This window comes from Haemaphysalis longicornis, unplaced genomic scaffold (assembly GCF_048455015.1).
Source record: "Haemaphysalis longicornis isolate Haplotype H1 unplaced genomic scaffold, Haemaphysalis longicornis Haplotype H1 scaffold_1, whole genome shotgun sequence".
NCBI classification, from domain to species: Eukaryota; Metazoa; Arthropoda; class Arachnida; order Ixodida; family Ixodidae; genus Haemaphysalis; species Haemaphysalis longicornis.
In genome coordinates, this window is record NW_027526203.1 from 337,511,701 (window position 1) to 337,535,133 (window position 23,433).

The 23,433-nt window shown below is 45.9% G+C and overlaps 1 protein-coding gene across 6 annotated transcripts in view; it reads right to left on the reverse strand.

Annotated features, from left to right (window-relative positions):
• Positions 1-6,579: 6,579 nt before the first annotated feature.
• Raskol (Ras GTPase-activating protein raskol) overlaps positions 6,580-23,433 on the reverse strand; it is a 78,698-nt gene continuing 61,844 nt past the window's right edge. For 5 of the 6 annotated variants that reach the window (XM_077684274.1, XM_077684267.1, XM_077684283.1 and 2 more), the window contains 6 exons: positions 22,700-22,784; positions 18,939-19,059; positions 14,728-14,827; positions 13,731-13,800; positions 12,912-13,099; positions 6,580-10,183 (listed from right to left, as the gene is read on the reverse strand). In XM_077684274.1, coding sequence (XP_077540400.1) covers positions 9,916-10,183; positions 12,912-13,099; positions 13,731-13,800; positions 14,728-14,827; positions 18,939-19,059; positions 22,700-22,784 — 832 coding nt within the window. In that variant the 3' untranslated portion in view covers positions 6,580-9,915. Of the gene's footprint in view, positions 10,227-12,911; positions 13,100-13,730; positions 13,801-14,727; positions 14,828-18,938; positions 19,060-22,699; positions 22,785-23,433 lie in introns of all 6 variants that reach the window. The other variant, XM_077684292.1, reaches the window with a different exon arrangement.

The following is a 23,433-nucleotide window of genomic DNA, read 5'->3' on the forward strand; positions in this document are numbered from 1 at the left end:
GGTGGTCCGGTAAAATTGGGTAATTTCCTGATAGCTCAGAAGTGGCGTCGGAGCTGCGGTGACCTCTGGGGCTCGGTAGGCCAGTTCGCGAGCCTGTTGGTGGGCGAAGTTGTTGCCCGTTACAGAGGCATGGGCAGGTGTCCAAATGATCGCCACTCGGTGAGATGGACGGTATCGCTGAAGTAACCGCCGGGTCGTTGGTGCAACCCTCCCTGAAAGGAAACTGCGGCAGGCTGCTTGAGAGTCAGTGATGATGACTCTGCTGGAACATTGGATGAGGGCTAAGGCAATGGCGAGTTCTTCGGCGTCTCGTGGGGATGTCGTACGGATGGATGCGCATGAAGTTAAATGGCTTCTGGTTGTTGTCACTGCAACCATGGTTTGGTTGTCAGCGGAGCTCGCTGCAAGATATTAGGCCTCACTCAAGATATTAGGCCTTACCATCCAAGCCAATACCCGAAACGACTTTGCCTTGTCAAAACTGCGTAATATGTCAGCTCAAGTCGTGCATATGATTAGGTGAGTCACTAACCGGCATCGAGGAATGAAAGAAAAGGACACAATGAGACTAATTCACGCTTTCGTCATTTCTCGCCTCACCTATGTCGCTCCATACATGGCCCTAACCAAATCCGACATTGAAGCACTAAACAGGATCATTCGGAAGGCATTTAAACAAGCACTCGGGCTCCCTATGAGTATATCGACAACCAAGCTTCTTGAAATGGGTCTTCACAACACTATTGAGGAACTCATTGAAGGCCATCTCGCAAGCCAGCGCCTCCGTCTGACACACACTCCAGCAGGCCGCTTTGTTCTGCAATGCATCAACTGGCCCTGTGCAGAACAAACCCACCTAGCCCCTTTGTCAGACGAGTGGCGTAAACATATCTCTGTACGACCCCTACCAAAGAATATGAACCCCGACCTCCATCCCGAGCGCAGGACCGCCCGCAGCCAAGCCCACGAACGCTTATATGGCAATCGCTCTGACGTGTCCTACACCGATGCAGCGAGCATACTACTCCATCTTGTAAGAGAGCATTCTGACTTGATTTGTTCTTGATGTTCTGTTAGGAATGATGCCTCATTTCAGAGTGCTTTGAATGAAGACATTTGTAAACTGGTGGGCTAACATATCTAATAGTTAAGTCAAAGTTGAGCACTTTGCTATTCCATGACGGAAGAATCAACATTTGGGTGAGTTAGTACTGGTTGAACATCTGGAGGGGCAGCGTAGAAAACAAATACACAAGGAAGGAAGTGGACAGGACGGCACTGAACCCACAACTAATTCATCGAAAAGTGAACACACACAAATGCCATGACCAACACCCCGTGATCTCTCACCAACGACATCATACCAACAAAAACAGTGCAAAAAACCCACAAGGCATAGAAACTGATTATTTAATTTTCAGAGGCATTCAGAAATGAAAATTTGCTATCATGCAGAGCTTTCGAGGGCATGCTCACACACAGCAAACCTTTTTCTTTATGTTATATACCTCAGTCACCTCCACACAAGAATCAGTGAATGACCATTAAACGATTCTTGTGTACAGAAAGAATCGCAGTATTTTTAAGTACTGCAGGCACCTGTGTTCAATGACATGCAACATGCACGAAATTTTTAGTGAGCACCTGTGGTCATGCAGTCTAGTGCTTATCATTTCCGAATTGTCTTGTTAGCTTTCCTTTACAATATAATCTTGTTAATTGTAACATTTTTAGAGTCGGTGTACAGTATTCCTTAGGATGAATTACCAAAGACAACTCTATTACCAAAGACAACAATGAACAAAAGTTTTGTAGCAGCAGTGTGTCTGTACCTTGAAATTCTGTTTTTTTACTTGGCCTCAACCAGTGTTGAATAGAAGGGTAATGTGCATCGCCAACAGTCGGGAGTTTGCATCAGTTCAAGCACTGCACCTGTACTCGTAGATGACTTTTTTTGTGTTTGTGAAGAATTGATTAATACTGTTCTTCAAGTGTTCCACTAGAGTGGCTTTAGGTTGCGATTCACGCATTAAGTACCTTCTAATAACGAGCTGCAGTTTTTAGACTTGAGGATTAAATTAACTGATACGCATATCTGCTGGACATGTATATCTGAAGATCAGAAAAACCAGTTCTAAACACTCCGCTCATTCACAGATAGTAAAAAAATGGCACTGCTTTATGTCTGCTTTCAGCACTTTCTAGATCATGTTCTCATCAGATTTCTGATAGTTTTCTAGCACATTTAGTGCATTTAAGAATGGCAGGGTTTCCGGAACGTGTTATCTGTGTGACAGCGCAGAAACTCATGAAGTGGGTAAAATTATTAGCGTGTTGAGGACAGTGTACTGTAGAACATTCTTAAAATTTTGCTGTTATACCTTATGTGCACAAGCTGTCGCATGGTCTCAGAAATGCAGCAGAGGCCGTTTTGGTGTCAGAATTCTTTTTCTGCACCCAATAAGATGAGCAAAATCTGTGGTAACATCGAAAAAATTCAGAACAGGTTAATTTGTGTTTTCAAAAGAAAAGGTGCATAGTTAAGCACAGAGGTACTTGCTTCTGCTTTGTTGTAAAAAAGGGATTGCCTAGCAACTGTCATTTTCTTGCAGCCACGTTTAGATTGGTCAAACTGGTCAGTGTATAAACAGTAGATTGCATGAACACATGCTGCGACTAGAAAGCAACGTGCACTCGCGTGTCACACACCATTGTTCAGAACACGGGTGTGCTTCAGTATACTACGATCTTTTCTATACACGCGACGAGGGTTGTTGACGAGGGAGGTGACCGAGGAATACCACATAAAGAAAAATGTGTTGTGTGTGTGTGAACATGCGCTCAATAGCTCTGCATAGTAGTGAATTTTCATTTCTGAATCCCTATGAAAATTCAATAATTAGTTTCCATGCCTTGTGGGCTTCCTGCACTCCCCCTCAAGATATTCCATGGTAACTTCACCGCTTCAAGTATAAAATTCAGTTGACAAATCACGTACTGTGCAGGCAGGAAAAAAGGCTGCTTCCAAGTTTTGCTTGGTTCCTATATTGTATTTAAAACCCAGTAAAGCTATATTGGTGTGTGTGCAGGAGCAGGCTGAATGTGCCAATGAACAAAGAGGCTCAAAAGAAACTTTGTCTCCAAGTCTGAATTGCTCACTGGGATTAAGTTCGCTCGGACAAATGAGCCTCCTCACTAGCCACCAAGAACCTCGTTTCTACCCTGCTATCCGTCCTCGCAGCTTGTACTACACCTACAACAGCTAACGAGCATCATCCCGACGCTCTATCCCGAAGCTCTTCAAACCATGTGCCAAGTGCTGCTGAGCAGAGGTTCATCCTTCAAAACTCGACGCTTATGCCGTGGTGAACGATATCTAGGCATGGGCACAACGCTACAAGAAGCAATTGTCACATAGTCGGTGGCACGACTGGTATGCTGCCCTTCGCTCTGGTACGGGGAACAAGGCCTTATGGTGTGGACTTTCCGGAGCGGAGGGTCTGTCTGTTTGACCCATCAGCTGACATTCGCCTAGCTCTCGATATCAGCCCAGATGATTTTGCAGACAGGGCGACTGAGGCCCTGGGAGCACTATTTTAAGAATTGAGCGACGAATGGGGTAAGAGTGTCATTCCACCAAAGTGAAAGCACTCTCTGGTGGTGCGTAGCCCTGAGCGGGGAAAACTGCCTGCTGGTTTTCTGCTTACAGACCCATTTACTTGACTCCTAAAATATGCAAGCTATTTGAGCCAGTGCTGCTCACTCGATTAGTATTATGCTAGCATGAACAAAACAAAAAATATCAACCCGCTCCGACTAATTATGACCGATCCCAGGTGTAAACAATGGCCTTTTATCTTGCATGTTCCCCACACAGCCATCTCGTATGTACTGTGGCGACTACCATCACTGCCAAGGCACGTCACAATGTTGACGACGAGACAATCATTGGGGGTTTCCGTCATGTAACCAAAGTGTTACGCTTTTTCCTGTGCTCACAGTCGCTATCAGTATGAGTGGACGGCAAGCCTGTCAGTCTATTTGCAATGAAACGTGGGGTACTGTAAGGCTCCATGCTTGCACCACTGCTGTTTAACATTTCCCCTGTACCCTTGGCATGGAAACTATGAAACATCCCAAACGTAAAATTTCTCATCCGCACGATGCCGTACTGTGGTCGACATAAAGACCTTACTATGCAATGCTATCTCCTGCAAGCTCTTGACGTTTTCCATGTCCTTGTACTGGCCTGGAAATTTCAGCCAAGTTGTGCTATACACAAGTGGCTAACAAGGCAGGGAGAAAATGAGCCTCCGAGCCCGATTTCCAATACAAGATCAGTTCATTGATTGATTGATTGAGGGGTTTAACGCGCCGACGCAACGCAGGTGATGAGGCGCGCCGTAGTGGAGGGCTCCGGATTAATTTTGACTACCTGGGGATCTTTAACGTAACAAGATCAGTTCAGCTGCCACACCAGTCACTGACGAACTGCGGGTACTTGGACTTGATATCTGTCAGTTTGGTTTGAGTACCCACGGACTCTGCAAGACATGCAAGCAACTGACAACTTTGAACTTGATATGCCTGGCCGTAACAAAGGGTGAAGGGGCTCACATAAGGTTGCTTGACAACTTGTGCTTGTGCAGACTGTTCAACCACGTTTACTCCACCAGGTGCAGTTCCACAGGTGGATAACGTAACAATGAGAGAGACTTGAGGCACAGTACTTAACAGAAATTCCATATGCACCATCACAGCACTTCGTCTCACCTTGATTTTTGTTCTGCAGGATCATGCCCAGCTCAGAACCGTCATGAAGTTAGCGATTCAGCACAAAGAGGCAAGGCACCTCAAGTGCTTAGACGTTTCTGTGGCCACAATGATTCACTCTCACTTTTATGACAAGCTTGCTATGACCCCTATAAACTCTAGATGACCTTCCCCCATTGTGCTACACATCAATAACCACTAATAAGACGACCAAGCTTGAATGCCATGACCAGCCAGCATCAATTCCCAACCCCAATCTCCTGTCCCTAAAGGTCACTGCATAATGTACAACACAGCTGCTCTTCTGTGGCGAGTACCACCTTCAGCAGCCCAACACATCTTGAAACACTTCATACATACTGCTACTCGAGCTCCCAGCTGCACGACACTACTATCAATGCTGTAAGTGCACTCCCCAACATCACAAAGCACACAACTACACAGATTTGCAGAGAGCTGTGGAACCCCTAAGTAGATAAAGAAGGAAGATGCTTTAGAGTTTGCCAGTGGACTCGAGTCTCCACAAGACTGCACAGCTTAGGGTCCACATACACTGGGTGCAGAAGCATGGTTTTAAATTTTTTTTAACTTGGCCAACCTTATTTTTCATTTGCCTTCTTTACGTGCACCCTCCCCGGGTCCCCTCCCTCCCGATCCCCTTTCCCTTTTTTCAGCCCAAAAATATTTTCTCAGGCGGGGACGCACATGCTCAAATCCTCTTGTCGCTGCTCCCTTCTTCCAAACCCTCTTTTTGGGGGAGGCAAGCTTCTCTCAATCTTTTGACTGGTGGCCCTCACACCTTCAGTCAACTGAGCTTGATACACCGGCAGATCCAGGAACCTGTCCCATGAGCCCAGCTCCAGAGGCAGAAGCCAATGCATAGTATCTGCTGCAACTGCCCAGGCACAAAGACCACACGCAATTGCGCACACAGTTGATAAACAAAACAGCTACAATTTCCGAGTGACAAGTACTAAAAGTCTCTACTGAAGTGCCCACACAAAGCTGTACCATCTTTCACTTAACGCTGCCTCTGCTTACTTTCCTACCTTCTTATTGCCTTTTCCTCGTCTTCTTTTATTGCCACAATAGAAAAAAGGGGGACCTACATCCCCTGCACAGACAGGCTGCAAAGCTAAAAGCCTTTTACTTTCTGCATCGCTGCAGAATACATTGTCCAGATATCCTTCAAAACTATGCGTCCTAACTTCAGCAGGACTATATATTTTGAACTCGTACTTTCCTCTCGCAAGAGAACAATGGAACGAGCCGCCTTATGTGCACACCGTACTGAACGATTGTAACAAACACAACAAAATTAAAGCTCCCTCCTGCTTGGACAGCACTGCTTACCCACAATATTCAGAAATGAATTCCCTCACCTGCTTGACTTGAGCTGGTAGCCCAACCAAACACGAGAGCCACATTTTTGTCCTCTTGTTGCCAATGCAGGTATTGACACATATTACAGCAAGTGATTTGTTAGCACTTTAAACATGTGAATCATTTTGTTTATGAACCGCCTGCCATGGGTGCCATTTTGTGACCTACTAAACAACCCAGCAGGGAATTCACTGCCAATATTTCTGGCTACCCGAGGATGCCAGCACTCACTCACCTGAAATGGTTATCGCCCTTTTGGTGAACTTCAGAAAGAGGAGCAAGTCATATGCTTTCCCTGTTCCACTGTCAAAAAGGCAGCACACCTACGGACACGCTCATCCCTAGTTGCGAGTTTTCCAGTTCAGTCCTGGACAGCAACCAAGCTCGCTGCAGAGCTAATACACTGAATCTCAAGACCCAGCATAAAATATAGACAATTTATTTACAAAAACTTTTGCACAGCACTAGATATAAATATATTTGATTCGTACAATAATATGCTAGGTGCCACCAATGACAAAAATGAGTTGTGTGTGGCAAACTAAGATTAATACATGCTTTAAACAGCCTCGCCGCCCCTTTTTCTCTCTCTAAAACTGAAGGAAGTGTGCGGTTTGTGCAAGGCACGTTGCATTCCACAAGGCAAGTAGTTCGTTCTGCACGCCACAGCAAGCGTGCATGCACCCATAAAGTACTAGCGTGCGCACAGCTTTTAGAAGCCCTCATTAACTACACCGCCTTGAGCATGACAAAACGAAGATAGGCCAACTTAAACAGCCAACGTGGTACATCTTTGCCAGCACCTCGGATCCGATACTTCGGACAAGTACAGCCCCTGAGAAAATTAAGCAATACGCATCCCGGACTCCAAAAGGGGGGGGGGATAGGGGATGGGGAACAAGGCTGGTTGAACTTGTGCCAGTCTTCTGAGTGCGCTGCACACCACAGGTGCGTCTCATCATTTTCAAGGAAACAGTCTTGCAAAATGTACGCTTGTGCCAGATAGTACTGGTTAGATCATCCCGGGATTCAACACATTATGCGAAATCTGATAACTCAACATAATTTTTTTTTTACAGCTAGCAGCAACGCAAGAATATCTTTCTGTTCAGCTCTTCTCACATGCTCAGCAGACATTCCGCACTGTGTACATTGCAACCGGCACAACATGTAAAAATCTCAGTGACACAATTCTGTAGAAACGGGTGTTGGTGAAAAACAGCGAAGAACTTGTGCAGAAAATGGCGAAAAAAAATGTGGGCACAATGTAATTTTGCATAGGGTTCGGTTCACGTTGCGTGACCCGTTTCACTTCGCTGGCAGGCTGCATAGTTCCAATAACCTCAACTGCTACATAACCAAACAAAAAAGCAGTCAACAGCGCTCCAATACGTATAGCATATTATTTATATGTATATATATATATATATATATTTGCACATAGTTAACATATATAGAGTTCTTTCTCTATAAGCTCCTCTGGACAGTACCGCATGTAAAAATGCGCAAGTGTGAATAAACAGCACAGGGCATAGAGCTTTGCACTCTAGCTCCATTGCTCTCGCTGTCAATGACTTGTCCTTGGATGCACATGAAAATCAACAAACAAAATGTTTTCACATAGGGGGAGGAAGTGCTTCTCTTTGGTGATGAATCTGGCAGTGGCAAGGTTGCCCACCGAGCAGTCAGGTGTAGCAGTTAGGTTCCTAGCCTTCTAGCCATCATAGACGACACTCAGATTCAAATAAAAATAAACTGTTACAATATCAGCTTAAAACGTGCGCCAAACACGCTGACAGCACTTATATCCTGTGAAAAAAAAAAAAAGAGCAAAATTTCCGTTAAACTGAAAACAAAACAAAAAGCAAAATTTACACAACTAGTCACAAACGACAGCTACAATTAAACACTCGCACTCCCTGAACTGCTGTAGCCAAACAAGGGCAGCAATTTGTACAAAAATCTATAGTATCACTGAAGCTTTCGTTACGCTATACATCAGTTTTTATCCCTGGAAATTTACTTTTATGTACAAACTACCTTCCTTTTTTCCCTTTTTGCCCATGAGTAAAGTTCTTCGTTCCCGCTGAACCATCAACCCTTAAAGTATCTAAATGCAAAACACAGAGGCATGAAATATATGCAGGGAAAAAAAAAAAAATGAAAGAAAAACATGAAAAGCTTGCAAAGTATTCACAGTAACACGTCTTACGTACCGCCTTCCCCGACTCCATTTTTGAGTCAGAATACCTTTTTTTTTCTTCTCCATACTGCCTGTGCAAGACCATTAAGTCCAACGAATCTCAGCTGAGGTAAGCATTACATCACTTCAAACTGATGGTTCAAAAGTGAGAACCATGCCTGCCATTTAAAACCAAAGAACTTTCAAATCCTCCAGTTATTCGACCACGTTAACAGAGCTCAGGCAGGAACAACAAATACTTTCTCCCGTTGTCATCCAGGTTGCGGAAAAATTTTGTCTAAGACACAAGCCAAGCCCATGTGCAATAACAAGTGCCACTCCAGAAGTCAAAATATGCTCTGAAATTCCACAGCACTCTTGGGTTGTGGAGCTTTCAGAGTGCCCAGTGCGATCTACCAACAAAAACACGGTAAATTACAAACGTAAGAAGCCCCAAGCAAGCTAGACTAATTTCAGGAGTGCAGTTTTCAAGAAAACATTTTGAACACAAGTCACGTAACAGCAGAAGACGGACATGTTAAACACTTCAGGTAAAGAAATACACAAGTTCCTAAACCTACTGCTATCTTCAGACTGACGGTCACATGATTTTGAAGCTAGTGTTATACACCCACAAGTACAATATGTGCGACTGTCCGCAAGTGGAGAACAAGAGTTCCCTCTAAGACTCCAGGTGCCAGTCAAAATCGGCTCGATGTTAGGCAATGTATATAATATATGTATATATATAAAGCCCCAAGGCAAACATTATGCACAGAAACTGCAGGATGGTTGCCATACGTACAGCCCTAGGCATCCACTTATTACGAGAAGCTCATCATAGTGAGAAAAGTAAAACAGCTCACAAAAGTAAGTGGCAAATGGTAACATGAGGATAAATTCAGTGCAACATTGGAAACCATGGTAAACTTTTACAGCGGCTCGTGTTCGTGTCTGCTGTTAAGAACCCAGAACCAGTTACCACGTTGAAATTGTTTTCTCCACCCAACACATTGAGCGAACATGCCCTGAAGCAGGACCAAGCAGACTAAACCCTTTCCAGTAAAAAGGTCCTTCTGAGGCTAGCTCGGCTCTGACAGTTGAAGGGCTGCACTTGTCACTGCATGCACAGAATTACTAGGGCGAAGATATCTTCCGCCATGCCATTTCTCCTATGCAAGACAAGAAAGATATTCAGATGTGGCTCCCCAATGGTAAATACTGAGTGTGGCCGTCCGATACTGCTGCACGTATCCCACTCACATTTTGAAATGCACAACAGAGGAACATTGAAGAGTCGAAACAGAACAGGCATTGCAGCTTCTGCAATAAGTACACACACCGGGCCACTAGGGAACCGATCACAACCCGCCTGCTAGCGGCACTACACAAATCCAGAATGAGCGTCTCGGGGTACCCGAAACACCCTTTTTTTATCAAGACAGCGAGTGAATAAACCTTCCCAGGTGCCACCCACGCGTGCTCTGTGCCCAACTGCGAGTGCGCCAAAGACAGTAGCAAAAGTGCCAGCAGCCAAGCGGCCACCTTTCCCGTTTTTCCCTCCCCTCGGTGGTCCGTCAGCAGGAGCTGCTGCGGTAGGTGGGCGGGGGCGGTGGGGCTGCCCCTCCGTTGTGCACCTGCTGCAGCCTGTGGGGGGAGGGCTCAAGCTGCACCTGGTCCTGGTAGTGCTGGCGCAGCTGTGCCAGAGCCCCCAGCAGTCGCTGGTTGGCTGCGTCCAGCGTCTGGATCTTGCGCTCCTGGGCGTCAATCAGCTGCTGCTTGGCCCGGATCATGCCCTGCATCTCGCGCTGCTCCCGCCGAAGCTCGTCCTCCACTGTGATCAGCCTGGCGATGTGAGAAGGGGAGGGGAGGAGGAGGAGGTGGGAGGCTACAGCAGCAGCCACCAATGGTGCAGAGAAAGAGCAACTGCTTGAGGGATAAAAAGAGCACAGCTGCAAATAATGTGCAGTGATGATGACAATGATGTGGGGGGAATATGCATAACTAGAGCCACTAAACAAGCTACGCTTAATTAAGAGTAACGACACTGACGCACGCTGGCAGCCATTTTGGTGCCTGTCATCAGGGTGGCCAGCTTTATGCACCCAATTGTGGCCAACCTTGACGGGCGGAATTGGTCCGAGTGCCGCTTGATAACCATTACAGTAGTGTTTACTTATTCAAGATTTCGAGACAGCACACCGGTGTGACAGGGTCAGGCTCGGTTACGCTAGCGTAGCTTATTTAGTGGCCCTAGGTTACGCTAGAGCTCCTAATTAAGCTATGCCTTTCTAGTGGCTGTAGGTTACACTAGGCCCCAGTGATTCTTTGCCAGCGTGAAGCAAAGCAGGCGTTTTCCACCTACCAGTTGGTTGAAACAGCCCAGTACAGAGCAGTGCGGCATCGCTACTCTGTCTGGGGCTTAAAAACTCACTTTCAACGTGTCATAAAGCCACACTGCACCCCGAAAATCGCGATTTATCAAAGAAGGCATGCACGCGGCAACACAGCAGCACCAAAATGTCTGCGCCCATAGCTTAGGTCTTCCAGGTTAAACAGTGGCTGCTGTCAACGGCATACAACAATGATGGAAATGAGTGCCGATACTCTGAAACATGATCAAGTGGCTCTATGCATAAAAAGTCAACACAACACAGAAACAGTCAGGAAAGGGGGCAAGAAGGGGGGGGAGCAATACACTGAAGAAAATTAGTATCAACAGGGACCTAAGCCCTAGCTGGAACACACCACGAGTGCTGCTGAGGTGTTTAATAGAGGAGTGCAAATATTTGGAATTTGGAATATCCACGTCTTGTCTCTATTGAATTTAACAGGATTTAGTATTTAATTTACTGTTATTAGATTTCAACAAGCAAATTTACATATTTACTGTTTGAAGTATTTCAGATCTTTCTTCAAATATTGAAAGTAGTAATTGGACAAGAACTGGCTTTGCCTCAAGACACGCATTTTTAAAAATTTCACTGCACGCCAGTAACTAGTTACTAGTAACGTGTTACTGGTAACAAGTTACTTTTTTCAGTAACTTGTAAATGTAACTTAGTTACTTTAAGTTAGAGCAACCTGTAACATTGGTCCTTTTTTTGCACTAACTGCAACAGGAGATACCGTTACAGTGACTTCCTTTTTTAGCAAAATTATCCAACAGCAACACTGTTAATGACCAATGTACAGTTTGTGCTTTCCCCTTTTTCAAACTTTCATAATTCCCATACCCTCTCCACCTTTACCCTTTCCACAACATGGCTCCCCTTCCAGTTTAGTAGTGGTAGTCACTAAGAAAATTCTTCCCTACCGAATACCGAAAGCGGAGGTCAGTCTTCAAAGGGAATTCTTAAAACTTTTCCTCCTATTTCGAGTCCGGTAAAAAGAAAAAAAAAAAGGGGGGAGGGGAGGGGGGGTGCTATTAAACCTTTGCTAAGAGGGAAGCTGGCCTACTCTTGTAAAAAAACCACCACAGAGGGGCCCACATGCAATTTTGACTACCTGCATGTCTTTGTACGTGTCCATTAAATAAATTTGTCCATCATTTGGCTTGTGATTTACCTCTGACTTATATACAGTAACAGAAAAAATAGACATTACTTTTTCAAAGTAAGTGTAACTGTAACAAGTTACTCTTGAAAACTCTGACTACATTGTAACAAGTTACTTTTTTGGAGTCGGTAACTCTACCGACTGCATGGCACACATTTTGGATTAGGGTTTTTTTCAGCAAACACTCCAGCTCTACTGAAAAGCCTAACATGCGTAAACTTGAACAAAGCAAGAGTGCACCGACTGAGCGTGCACCTTGAATTTTGGTACATCCAAAACTATTGACGTCTTCGTTTGCTGTGCTCTGTTAGCGGCTGTTGAAAAAAAGAGAGAGAGAGAGAGAGAGAGAGAGAGAGAGAGAGAGAGAGAGAGAGAGAGAGAGAGAGAGAGAGAGAGAGAGAGAGAGAGAGAGAGAGAGAGAGAGAGAGAGAGAGAGAGAGAGAGAGAGAGAGAGAGAGAGAGAGAGCTTAGTTTTGACAATTGTTGCTTCCAGTAGAATGTCACAGCCACAATTCTTGTGGTACTACACTCTATTTCTCTTTGCCAAGCACACCTTATACAAGCACGCTTTTAGCACACCTGTGCTAAACAGCATGCTACAATAAAACCGCCCTCTTCAAATCATGGTTGCACTGAAAAAGTTTTTCGCAATCTTGATCTTAGGCCCATGTTAATTTGCATTGACTGGTTGGGAACTGGAAGGCCGCCTCCACGGTCACTGGAAGGCCGCCTCCACGGCCGCCTGCTGTACCGTCTTTTTTGTAAACAAATATGGTGGTGGCCAGCAAGCGTACTGTGGCAGTTTACGCACTTTAAGCCCGAGGGGAGAGAAAAAAAAAAAGGAGGGCACTTTCTGGACACTGTTAGTTTCAAATGAGTAGATAAGACACATGGGCTCCTATGGACGTTCGCCGGGGAGCCGAAAATTTTTCGCTGCCATGGAAATTTCGTTATCACGGGATCTGAATGCAGTTCCCACCCAAAGGATGGATGGCAATCTTCTTGGCCGCCCCACCTGGTGATGATGCTCTTCATCTGCAGGTCCTTCTCCTGCCGGCGCTGCTGCTGCTCCTCGGAGCTCTCGGTGCCCCCAGCGGCGGCCAGTGGGTGCTGCTGCTGCTGCTGCAGCTGGGTCTCGGCCAGGCTCAGCTTGCGCTGCAGCTGGCTCATCAGCCGCTTGAGCTGTGCCACCTCCCGCTCATACTGCACCAAACACACGCACAACACCTTCAGTCAGGCACTGGCCCGCCCTTGCAATGGGGCTGCAGTCACCGTGGACACAGCTGCATCGTGTGCAAGTTTTGGAAACTTTTCATACTGATCCCTCCCCAGCTGATAGCCACAACCAGTCTTGCAAAGGCTTTTTCACGCACACCAAAAATCTCAACCACGTGGGCATCGCAGTTCTTCCGCAACCTAGCCTATGATGCAGCCTCTGTAACCGGGAATTGATGTGTGGCAGCAGGGCCCCTTAGCTGTTGATTGCGTAACAGCTCAGCCAGGCCAATTATCGAAAAGCATGGGCACACCAACCTTTACGGCAAACAAGACCAACATACGTCTTAAGCTTTTTTCCACCACAGCAATGTGCCTTCTCAGTGCATCCGCACCGTGCGAATTAGAGTACCACGATAGGGCAGTACTTGGCGGCCCACAAAAGAGCCCTCAATTCTGAACAAAAACTCACAAACAAGAAACAAAGGACATCAAAAGTCATTAGTTCAATTGGTACATTATGAAAATCAAAATGCAATACATTCACCAACACCCTCCCGCAGCCACTATAAAGTGGCAAATAGTTTAGTGATGACAAAGTACTCAAGCCACAACTCACTTCACGGAGACTTCTGCAAGGCAGTCTCTCGTCGCCCTCTCGGTTTCTCGCAGCCAATTCTCCAGCAGCCCTAAAAGCGACAGTGCATCACGCCGTGTTATATAGACCACACTTCAGAGGTGCTCTGTCCGCAATTGCAAACCTCTGAAATTTAGTTAACACTTTCACTGAGCAGAAATATCAACTGTGTGTACACTAATCAAAAGAATGCTGTGTGTAGCAAAGGTATATAAACACTTTTCACGGGGGACATAATAAATTCTTGGGCACTTTTTTCAGCATGCATTCTCCACAGAACATATGATCACGAATCCTTTCCAATCTGCATCGTGATCTCTCAAACTTTCCGACACAAACCACACCATGCAAATACCAATTAAATTACCGCACCAGTTCATACGATTTTCAGCATGCTGCCATGTGTTATGTTAGTTTTTAATTTTTTCAAGCTTCATTTCTTTTTCATAAGGGGTTAAAAAAAAGCACAAGATATTATATGCAAATGTGTCAACCAGATGCTGCTCAAGGTGCTCTACAGCTCTGTGACTGGCACCAGCTAGCCTCCAAATTGATTTCACCCTTTCTGGCCTGGCTGCTGCCTGACGGAAGAGACACCTGCAAAATTCAAATTCAAATTCGAATTGGGGTTTTGTGGATTGAAACTACAGCTCGGCCATCGGGTTGCAGGTGCCAGAAAATTCAAACTCGGTGCCAAACAGTTGAAAATTTGCAGATCAAAAACAAAATGAGGAGGAGGCTGAAATCTCAGGTTTGCAATGCTAATGAAACTAATCCTAGTGATAACATGCTTTTAACATGTCAGATGAAAAATTTTCAACGGAGCTTGAACTAACATTACCTAAACTGAAGCTTACATAAATGCGCCCCCTGATGTTATTGATGATGACACAGTTTGTCACAAGTCTTCAAGATGCAGAAAATGCCAATAAAAATAAGAAGTTCCCAGAGGCTCGAAGGGTGAAACACAGGACCATACCCGAAAAAATTGTCTTCCCACAGACGAGGTGAGGATGGGCTTGAAGTACTACTGGCTTCACTTTCGGCTGCACTGCTGTGACCACTGCTACCACTCTCCCCTGCAAAAAAATGTTCCCATTTAAGCATAAAATACAAAGCGGGTGCAATATCAGCGTTTTAGTTTCAACAGCGAAGCTGTTGCTATTGGCTGTAAGTTCGGTGTTGCATGAAAAAATACCAAGCAAATGCTGAGCACTCGTACGAGAATGCGTGCTTTGCAGCGACTGCCAAGTGTCCTCGGCGCGCACAGTGGCTTCAGCAAAAAGGCACAAAAATCCCTAGGTGCGAGAAAATGCAGAGTGCTTGTGGGCGTGTGCCTCGCGGTGACCATTAAAAAAAGAGAGAGAGAGAGAGAGAGAGAGAGAGAGAGAGAGAGAGAGAGAGAGAGAGAGAGAGAGAGAGAGAGAGAGAGAGAGAGAGAGAGAGAGAGAGAGAGAGAGAGAGAGAGAGAGAGAGAGAGAGAGAGAGAGAGAGAGAGAGAGAGAGAGAGAGAGAGAGATCACCGCGACTGCCGCAGTCTCTAGCAGCCATTATTGGTAATTGCCACTGCTGCCTCGAGTCGATGACGAAGAGCTGGTGGAAGTCTACAATGCTGAGGATGACTTTGCATCCACCACTCGCCGCGCAGAAGATGACGACCTCTTTGATGCATATGACGATGCTTACTAGCACTGCAACTATGCAAATAAACAACGCTACTGAAACTTAAAGGGGTCCTGAAATACCTGAAACAGCCTTTCAATAAAGTTTTTTTCTACCAGACTATCACCTTTTTATGAATCATCTTTAAATTCTTAGGCTCTACGCATAGATAGTGTGGAGCGCAGTTGAAAATATCGAATTGAAAAACTAAGCAATCGTAAGGCATTTTTGTTATCATGTGAATGCCGAAATTATTATTTTTGATATCCCAGGCTCGGCTTCACGCACAAGTCTAGAGCCACGGCAAAAGTTGCGCAAAGTGAGGTGACAGTCGTCGCACCCCACCGGCCCTCCCATTTCAATCCCCAAGGTACACGTTCGATCATTACGATCATAATCTGAGTAACGTGTTGGTATGTTTAGCCACCTCCCTCTTGGCATTAAATTTCACTTCAAATAGATGAACATTATTAATAGTGTGCAAATAATAGCCCGTCTCGCTATCAGACCGCTTGAACATTTTGCGGCGATGTCGCCTGTGCCGCCACTTCTGCATTGTCAATCGTCGCATTCCCGGCGTTCGCAAGCTTGCTGTAAAAGGCAGCAATAACTCAGCATTTTATAACACCTCAATGAGTCCGAAATTTCACTTCAAGCACACACCGCGCCTCACACTCAAGGCCAAAACATGGCGAATTCGTGGGCACCACATTGTTTTTGATGAACTCCCGTCTTTCAAGTCGTGCAACTTCCCGCAACAGATCAAACGACTAAATGTAATCCCAGCCACCCCCCTAACCAAAACCACGGTAGAAATTGGTGAAGAACACTCTGCCTGACCCACGGGCAGCTGCTTGGCCTGGAGGCCATGTTTTTCTATCTTCACCACATTAAGATGGCGGCGCCCAGTAATGTCATTCCGGAGGGGTGTAGGCCCGTTTGTCACATGGAGTTTCATCATAGGCCGTTTGGTCACGTAGGTTCATTCGTGAGGCCAGTTTGTCACTTAGGAAAGTTCGTCACAGGAACGATAAAACAAAATTTGCTGTGTTTTTTTTAGACGTAAGGGGTCATAAGGCATCACTTATTGTTTGTACACGTTGTGTAATGGCGGCTGACTAAGAAAGTGTAATTATAACTAATTTTCACACTTGCGTCTTCTTACAAACCACGTGATTCTCACAATTCTTTTTAAGCATCATGTCGAGTTAAATTTTGTACTATATCTTTCCCTGCCGGCGTGACACATTTCTTTTGGAAGGAGAAGTACGATAAGAAAGAGACAGCGTGTTAAACCAAAAAATTAATTTCAACCACCACCTGCAACAAAGCAAAAGGAAAAGCCAACCCACGAACTGAGAAAGGGTCAACCTGGTGCAAATTATCAGGGTTGAGGCCACTAACAAACCCCCCCACCCCTTCTCTACATCCCCCAAAAACAAAACTTCCCTGCGAAATTTGCAAGAATGAGAAGGTCGGTGCTACCACTTGCCCTATTACGGGACCACTTAGAACCAGATGCCTCTTTGACCAGTTTTCCCATGAATAGTCGGCTGAGACAAGTGGGCCTGTTCCCATGGCGGGTGCCGAAGCCGGCCGCAACACTGAAAAGGGGGGAGCGGGTTCTTTGCGGCCCACCTTCCAAGAACTTTATTCGGCTACGTACCTGCCTCACTTTTCTGTCTAGGGTTGTTGAACTCGTATCTACATTCTTGATCAACCAAAGTCACCCTATTTTCCCACTCTGGCTTGTATTCTTTGCCAAACTTTTCAAGATGTATGGCCAAAAAGAGAGAAAAAAAGAAAACGCGCCTCGCTTCTCTCTTTTGAGTCGAACCCTCCTACCTACTAATTTACCAAATGTGCCTATGATCGGGAGTTCGATACACGCGTACAACAGCGCTGAACTTTTGCATGGGATTTCCAAGGGGATGCTCAGACTGTTCGATACAGACAATAATTTGACATATCCGGGTTTGACTGCATTTATTTTAGCTGCGCACGTGCGCACACACGCGTGCACACACGCACGCACGCACGCACGCACGCACGCGCACGCGCGAAACTGCTGCGTGGCATAGCATGGGAGATAATGCATTTCCAACCGTAGCCACGAAGCAGAAGTCCCTTTATGCCGCATGACACCTGCTGCAATATTTGTCCAATAAAGTGCCTAATAACATTGAGCATTGCTAGCCCTGCTGCATCATTTTATTTCAAGGAGCACAGGTGTATGCACAGGTGAATGCACAGAAATGGTGTGTGTACGTGATCCTTCAAATCATTGCTGTGCTGTAAGATATATAGTATACACTTTGACCGTAGCTTGAGAGTACCACTGAAGCGAATGCCAGGATTTGGTTTCCAGCATAAGAGAATCTTTGTAGAGCCTATGTTATATGCAGGAAAATGTTGATAACACAAGCCACTGGCTTATTTTATGACTATAGTGTAGCACGGACAAAAGGAGAGGTGCACAAAATGAGTTCTCTTTCCTCTCTCAATTGATAGCACGTCCCATAGGCGGGTACTACAACCCTTTTACTGGAATCAAAATCCCTTATGGCCATGATAGCGCTGATGATGGAACTGACAACACAGGCCCTGGTACTCACTTAATTGCAGCGTGGGTGGGCCATTTTTGGGTCATGGACAAATTTGGCCCCAGTCACTATATACACAAGACTCACGAATCTGGCAGCAAATTCAAACACAGACTTACTGCAGCATGACAATCTTACACCACATTTCACCAACTGTTTTTCCCCACAACTGCACAACATGCAATACACCAAACATCACCTATCACCTCATATGGGAGTGCATCAAACATACCAACCCAATTCCATCACCTACACTGAAGCAGTTGGAGAACAGGCTGACCAGCTTCCAGCTAGAGGATCAGGAGTGCCTGATCTTTCGGGAACGGGCTGCTGGGGGGCGTGAAGGCGGCCTGGACTGAGGCCCCCACCCACTCTCCTTTCCCCTTCCCCTTTCCCTTAAAAAAACATTTATTCCTCCTTCTCCTCCCCAGGCTCCGAAATAAAAATTCTGCATAATTGTCTCAGGCCTAGTGTTTTCGGAAGGTTTATTGAAAAGCTGAGAGATTCAAAATAGACTAAGTACCTCAAGGAGTCAAGTACCTATAAATAGAGAATTTGACAAATGGACAAATTTCAGTGCCAGTTGCTATGTTGATGCTACAACCATACCTATTGAAGATCAAAAAAAGCCATAAAAATAATGTCCTGGGAGTTGGTACAGACAACAGCAGGTGTTAAAAAAGGAAGAGGGGTGGCGCAAGGGGGTATATAACTGCCAAATCGCATCATTCCTGTTGACGAAGCTTGCAGACTAAAAGAGCAAAAAATAGCTCCACAGTAGCAGCACTGCATCACATGAATTGTGGCAAATGTCTCGGGTTCTTCATGCCCCATGGTGATTGCCACCGGTGGGCAGCTGCCGCCTATGTCAAGCCCTAAGCGGCAATACAGCCCTCAAAATCCGACCACCTACACACCGACTTACCGGTGAGTGGTTCCTGCTGGGGTTCCTGAAGGCCCCCCCAGCGGTACACTGGGTTACTGAACGCCAGGGGTGGACACCCACCAGGCTGCGGAGGCAGTACGCGACCCCCCGCAGTTGGGCCCTGCACAGTGCCGACGAGGGAAGGTGCACAACCTGTGAGCTGGGAAGGGGCTTAGGAGGGCGGTGTTCCGAGTGCAAGGCTAACGAGGGCAAAGAGCGCCAAGAAAAGTTAGTGAGAGTGGTTTAAATACGAGTATTAAAATCCATAAACAAGAATACACGTGAAGTGATTTAAAGGCAATGAAGATGGCTGGTGTATGGGGCCAGTTGGTGATCACACATGACATGAGTTGTAAGAAGTGAATCTCTGTCAAAAATTTAAAAGTATGTTTTAGAGAAAACATGGGGTTATCTCCTAGAAAGTGTGCTGGATGCAGCGGAAAGTTGTATCTGTAATACCGCTCAGAGACCGCTGTCTGCACTTTGTTTTTGACCGGATTTGTACCTGCATACCTGCCAACCTGGGGACTTCACGCAAATCGGGAGGTTCACAGCGGGTATTTTTTTTGATGCAGCACATGCGATGTGTAGTCTAGTCTAGAAGTGGCCCAATGCGATCACTCACGCTGAGCGTCAAATTGTGCTCGATAAGAAATCCAGTGAAAAGGCACTCCGCACGCACAACACTGCCTTCAATGCTGCTACCAAATAAGTTGCTCACAGTCCTCTGCTTCTCAGCAGCACGAAGGAAGCTTTGGTGCTTAGTAGTTGCCAAATGCAGTTTTAAGTCTGCTTTACCACCATGGGCCACGCTCACGTCGCATGCGCAAGTCGTGCAAAATCCGAACTGTTCGCCTTTCCTGGACGGCACGAAACACGGGGATTCTAAAGTAGACAACTCCAAATCAAGAAACATCCCTTATGCCAGTTGGCCGCTGCCGAGTTAGACAGGCCCAATGCGCCCGACGGCTGTCCAGCTTCGGACGGCATAGTGACCCCGTACGCACTGGTGCTTCTATGTTAACGCGCTCATTCGTAGCTTTCATTGTTTCCCATGCCATTTTTACTGCTATAAAAAGGTTGTGCACTAAATTTAAGTGCAGATAGCTCATTATGTAAGTGTATAATCCCTGTTCAATTATCACTGGATTTTGTCCGCGGAAAAGAAACTAAGGTCTATTGTGTTGTCCTCATTATGTAGCTTGTTTTAGAGAAGGTTGTGTTAAAGGTGGTGTCAGCGTTATTGTAATGAGGCAATCTCCTGAAAGAACAAAACTTGCATTTTGTCTCAATGGGCTTTTTAGGAGGGGTGGACAACCCCGTACTTTGGAATTCTGCCATTTCCGAGTACATTATTTACATAGCTCATAGTTTTAAAACAATGGCGCTTACTTTAAAAATTCAGTTAGTTTTATTGCTCATAGGTGCACAGATTTTAAAACAATGTGTTTTAACAGTGGAGCTGTTCTACAAGCCACAAGTTCAGTGTTGCAGGAAAAAACACGAAGGCACGCGCTCGTGAGCGTGTGCCTCGCGGCAATGTAATGCTTGGCATGAGGAACACGATGATATCGATGCATATGACGATGACTACAACTAGCATAGTGCAAAGCAATAATGGAACATGTAAATAAACTATTTCAAACTTTGACAAATGCGTGGTACATGTCCTTCAGTGCTCATGTATAAAGAAATCCTGCACTATGGCTCAAGCCTTGCACGACTTGGTACAAGCTTCGCCAGTTGGGCTGGTGAAAGTCTACAATGCTGAGGATGACTTTGCATCCACCACTCGCGGCGCAGAAGATGACGACCTCTTCGATGTTCAGTGGAATCTCGATGATACGATTCTGGGTGATACGAATTTCGGGATTATCCGAATTTCTGATAAGTCCCGGCGAAATTGCATTGTTTGCAATAAGAAAAATTTCGGCTCTTACGAACGGGCCTACGCGGCCCGGCGGATGATACGAACGAGCCGGCGCAAGCAAGCGACGGCGACGTACGGGCTCTCTATCCCCTCTTTGTTGCTCTGTCTCCAGGAACGGATGGGCTGCTGTTTTCTGCTCGCAAAAACGCGCCGCGCACTCCACAGGCGCGCTGACGCCGCCATGAAACCACCCGCACGCTGTGCGGAGCGCGGCCGGCTGCGGCAACATGGCAGCGACTTTGGTTGCAAAGTGGTGTGGGGCGCTCGAGCGACCGCTTCTAGCCGCTCTTTAAAATGCCGCTCAAAGCACACACAAAGTTTCTTGTGCTGTAAATGAACTAATAATGTAGGCAAAAACAGTGTTGCAAAACGTCATCTGCGCTGCTACTGAAAGCGCCCATGAAATATCTGCCTGGGTGCTAAGCCTACACATCTCCGGCGGAGCCAGCCAGCTGTCTCGAGTGCTTCGGAACTGCCGCCAAGAGGCGCACGCCTCCCCATTGGCGCACGTAGTCAGGCTCTTCCTACTGCCACGCGCCTCGCGCGTCATTTTCTGACCCAGGCGGCAGCGACCACGGAATCGCCGACGCAGGCATGAAATATCGCCACACAATGCCGACACACACGAATCGCGTGCAACAATGCTCCTTCGGCAGGACCGTTGTAGCACGCGATTGTGAGGAGACGAAAGTCCAGAAAGGGCCGCTCGGCAACATGGAGGTTAAAAAAGCAGAAAAACGCCACGGATTTCTTCACACGAAAATAAGAAAAGAAATAAATGAAAACTGGACGCGGGTTCGATTCTCGCCCGTGGCGGCGGCTTTTCTGATGGAGGCGAAAAGCAAAAACGCCCGTGTGTACGAGATTTCGGCGCACGTTAAAGATCCCCAGGTGGTAAAAATTAATCCGGAGCCCTCCACTACGGTGCGCCTCATCACCTGCGCTGCGTCGGCGCGTTAAACCCTACAATCAATAAAATCAATCAAATAAATGAAAACTTTTTTTTAGAGCTCAATTATTTGGTATCATGATAAACAGCGCAGGGTTTCCAAACCAACTGGCCCAAATTTCCCTTTTGCTGCAATTTTTCAGTCTGTGCTGGTTCATACGAATTTTGGATGATATGAATATTTTTCGTGGTCCCGCGAGATTCGTATCATCGAGATTTTACTGTATATTACGACGATTACTAGCACCGCAAGTATGTAAATAAACAATGATAGTGAAACTTGACTACATGTCGGGCAATGCTCACCTGCAACAGCTTTACCATCAGTCTTGCACGCGAGTGCAAGCTTCCCTGAATTTCTTTTTTATGAATCTGAAGTTTCGGCTCGGACAAACTTCATTTGCAAAGAAGAAAAAAAGCACCCGAAAAATAACATGTGGCGGTGCTTAGGGACAGCCTTTCTGTATGCCAAATCTCACTTGGGGTTGCCCTTCCGCTACATTGTAACGCGGCTTTTTTGAATATAGGCAGTGACACATTGGTAGACTACATTAGATTCAATGTCTGCCCTTACCACCCAAGAGCTTTACGATATTGTGCATTTTACTGCAAATTAAGCTGAAAAGACAGAAGGTAGTTTTATACATTCTAAGCCATGTTCTCTGACGTGGGCAATGCGTCCCTGAAAAAGCAATCGCCTGTGTCAAGCGTCATGATGCAAATTTAGAACAGATCCAATGTCACGCAAATTTCTCCTATGTCCCTGCTTGGGAACTTGCCCCTTTTACAGCTGGTAGGGCTGTATAAGCAGTGGTATGCAGGTTATGCTCTTTCTTCAGAGGCGGCAGGTAGTGACGCCGAAGATCGCGCATGGAGGCTCACCTGGCCAGGGGGCATGGTGGTAAGCAGGTCAGGCAGAGCTCTTGGCATTTCTCTCAGGATGGTGGAACTCGGAGCCAGGGCACTCCTGCATGGAGGCAACAGACAGCCATTAACATTTGCTTCCCTACTATTATTCCATTATTATTTTAAAATTCCCTGACTTTTTGATGTTTTCCCTGACAATGTCAGATTAAATTTCCTGGTCACTACAAAAGTGGCAATAAATCTAACATCATCAGTATTAATAATAGAAAGACAGAGACTGTTTGTTCAGACATTTTGCAAACCGCTCTGCAACTCTATAATTGGAATTCTTTTGCTAGCTTCGTTGGTTCATAAGATCTTGACTAATTATCTAATTAAGCAAAGTACAAAAATAGCATGACAAACTACATACAAAAGTGAGAAACATGCATTTGGTCAGGCCATCTTAGATTGCATCGGCACATTGTAAAGTTAACTCTGTGTCTGTCTGTCTGTGCGCGTGCGTGCGTGCGCGTGTGGTCACTAAACAGAAAAATAACCTTTGAGGTGCCAACGTTTTGATGTTGGCAGTGGGCTCAGGTTGCCTCCTTGTTCTAGGTTTTGTTTTGTTTCCTATATAGAGTTGAACCTCAGTATAACAAAGTCACTGGTACACAAAAACTATTTTGTTAAATCGGGAACTGTGTGTCTGTGCATGTGTGCGCATGCATATACATGTATACACAGTTTTACACACACATGCACACACA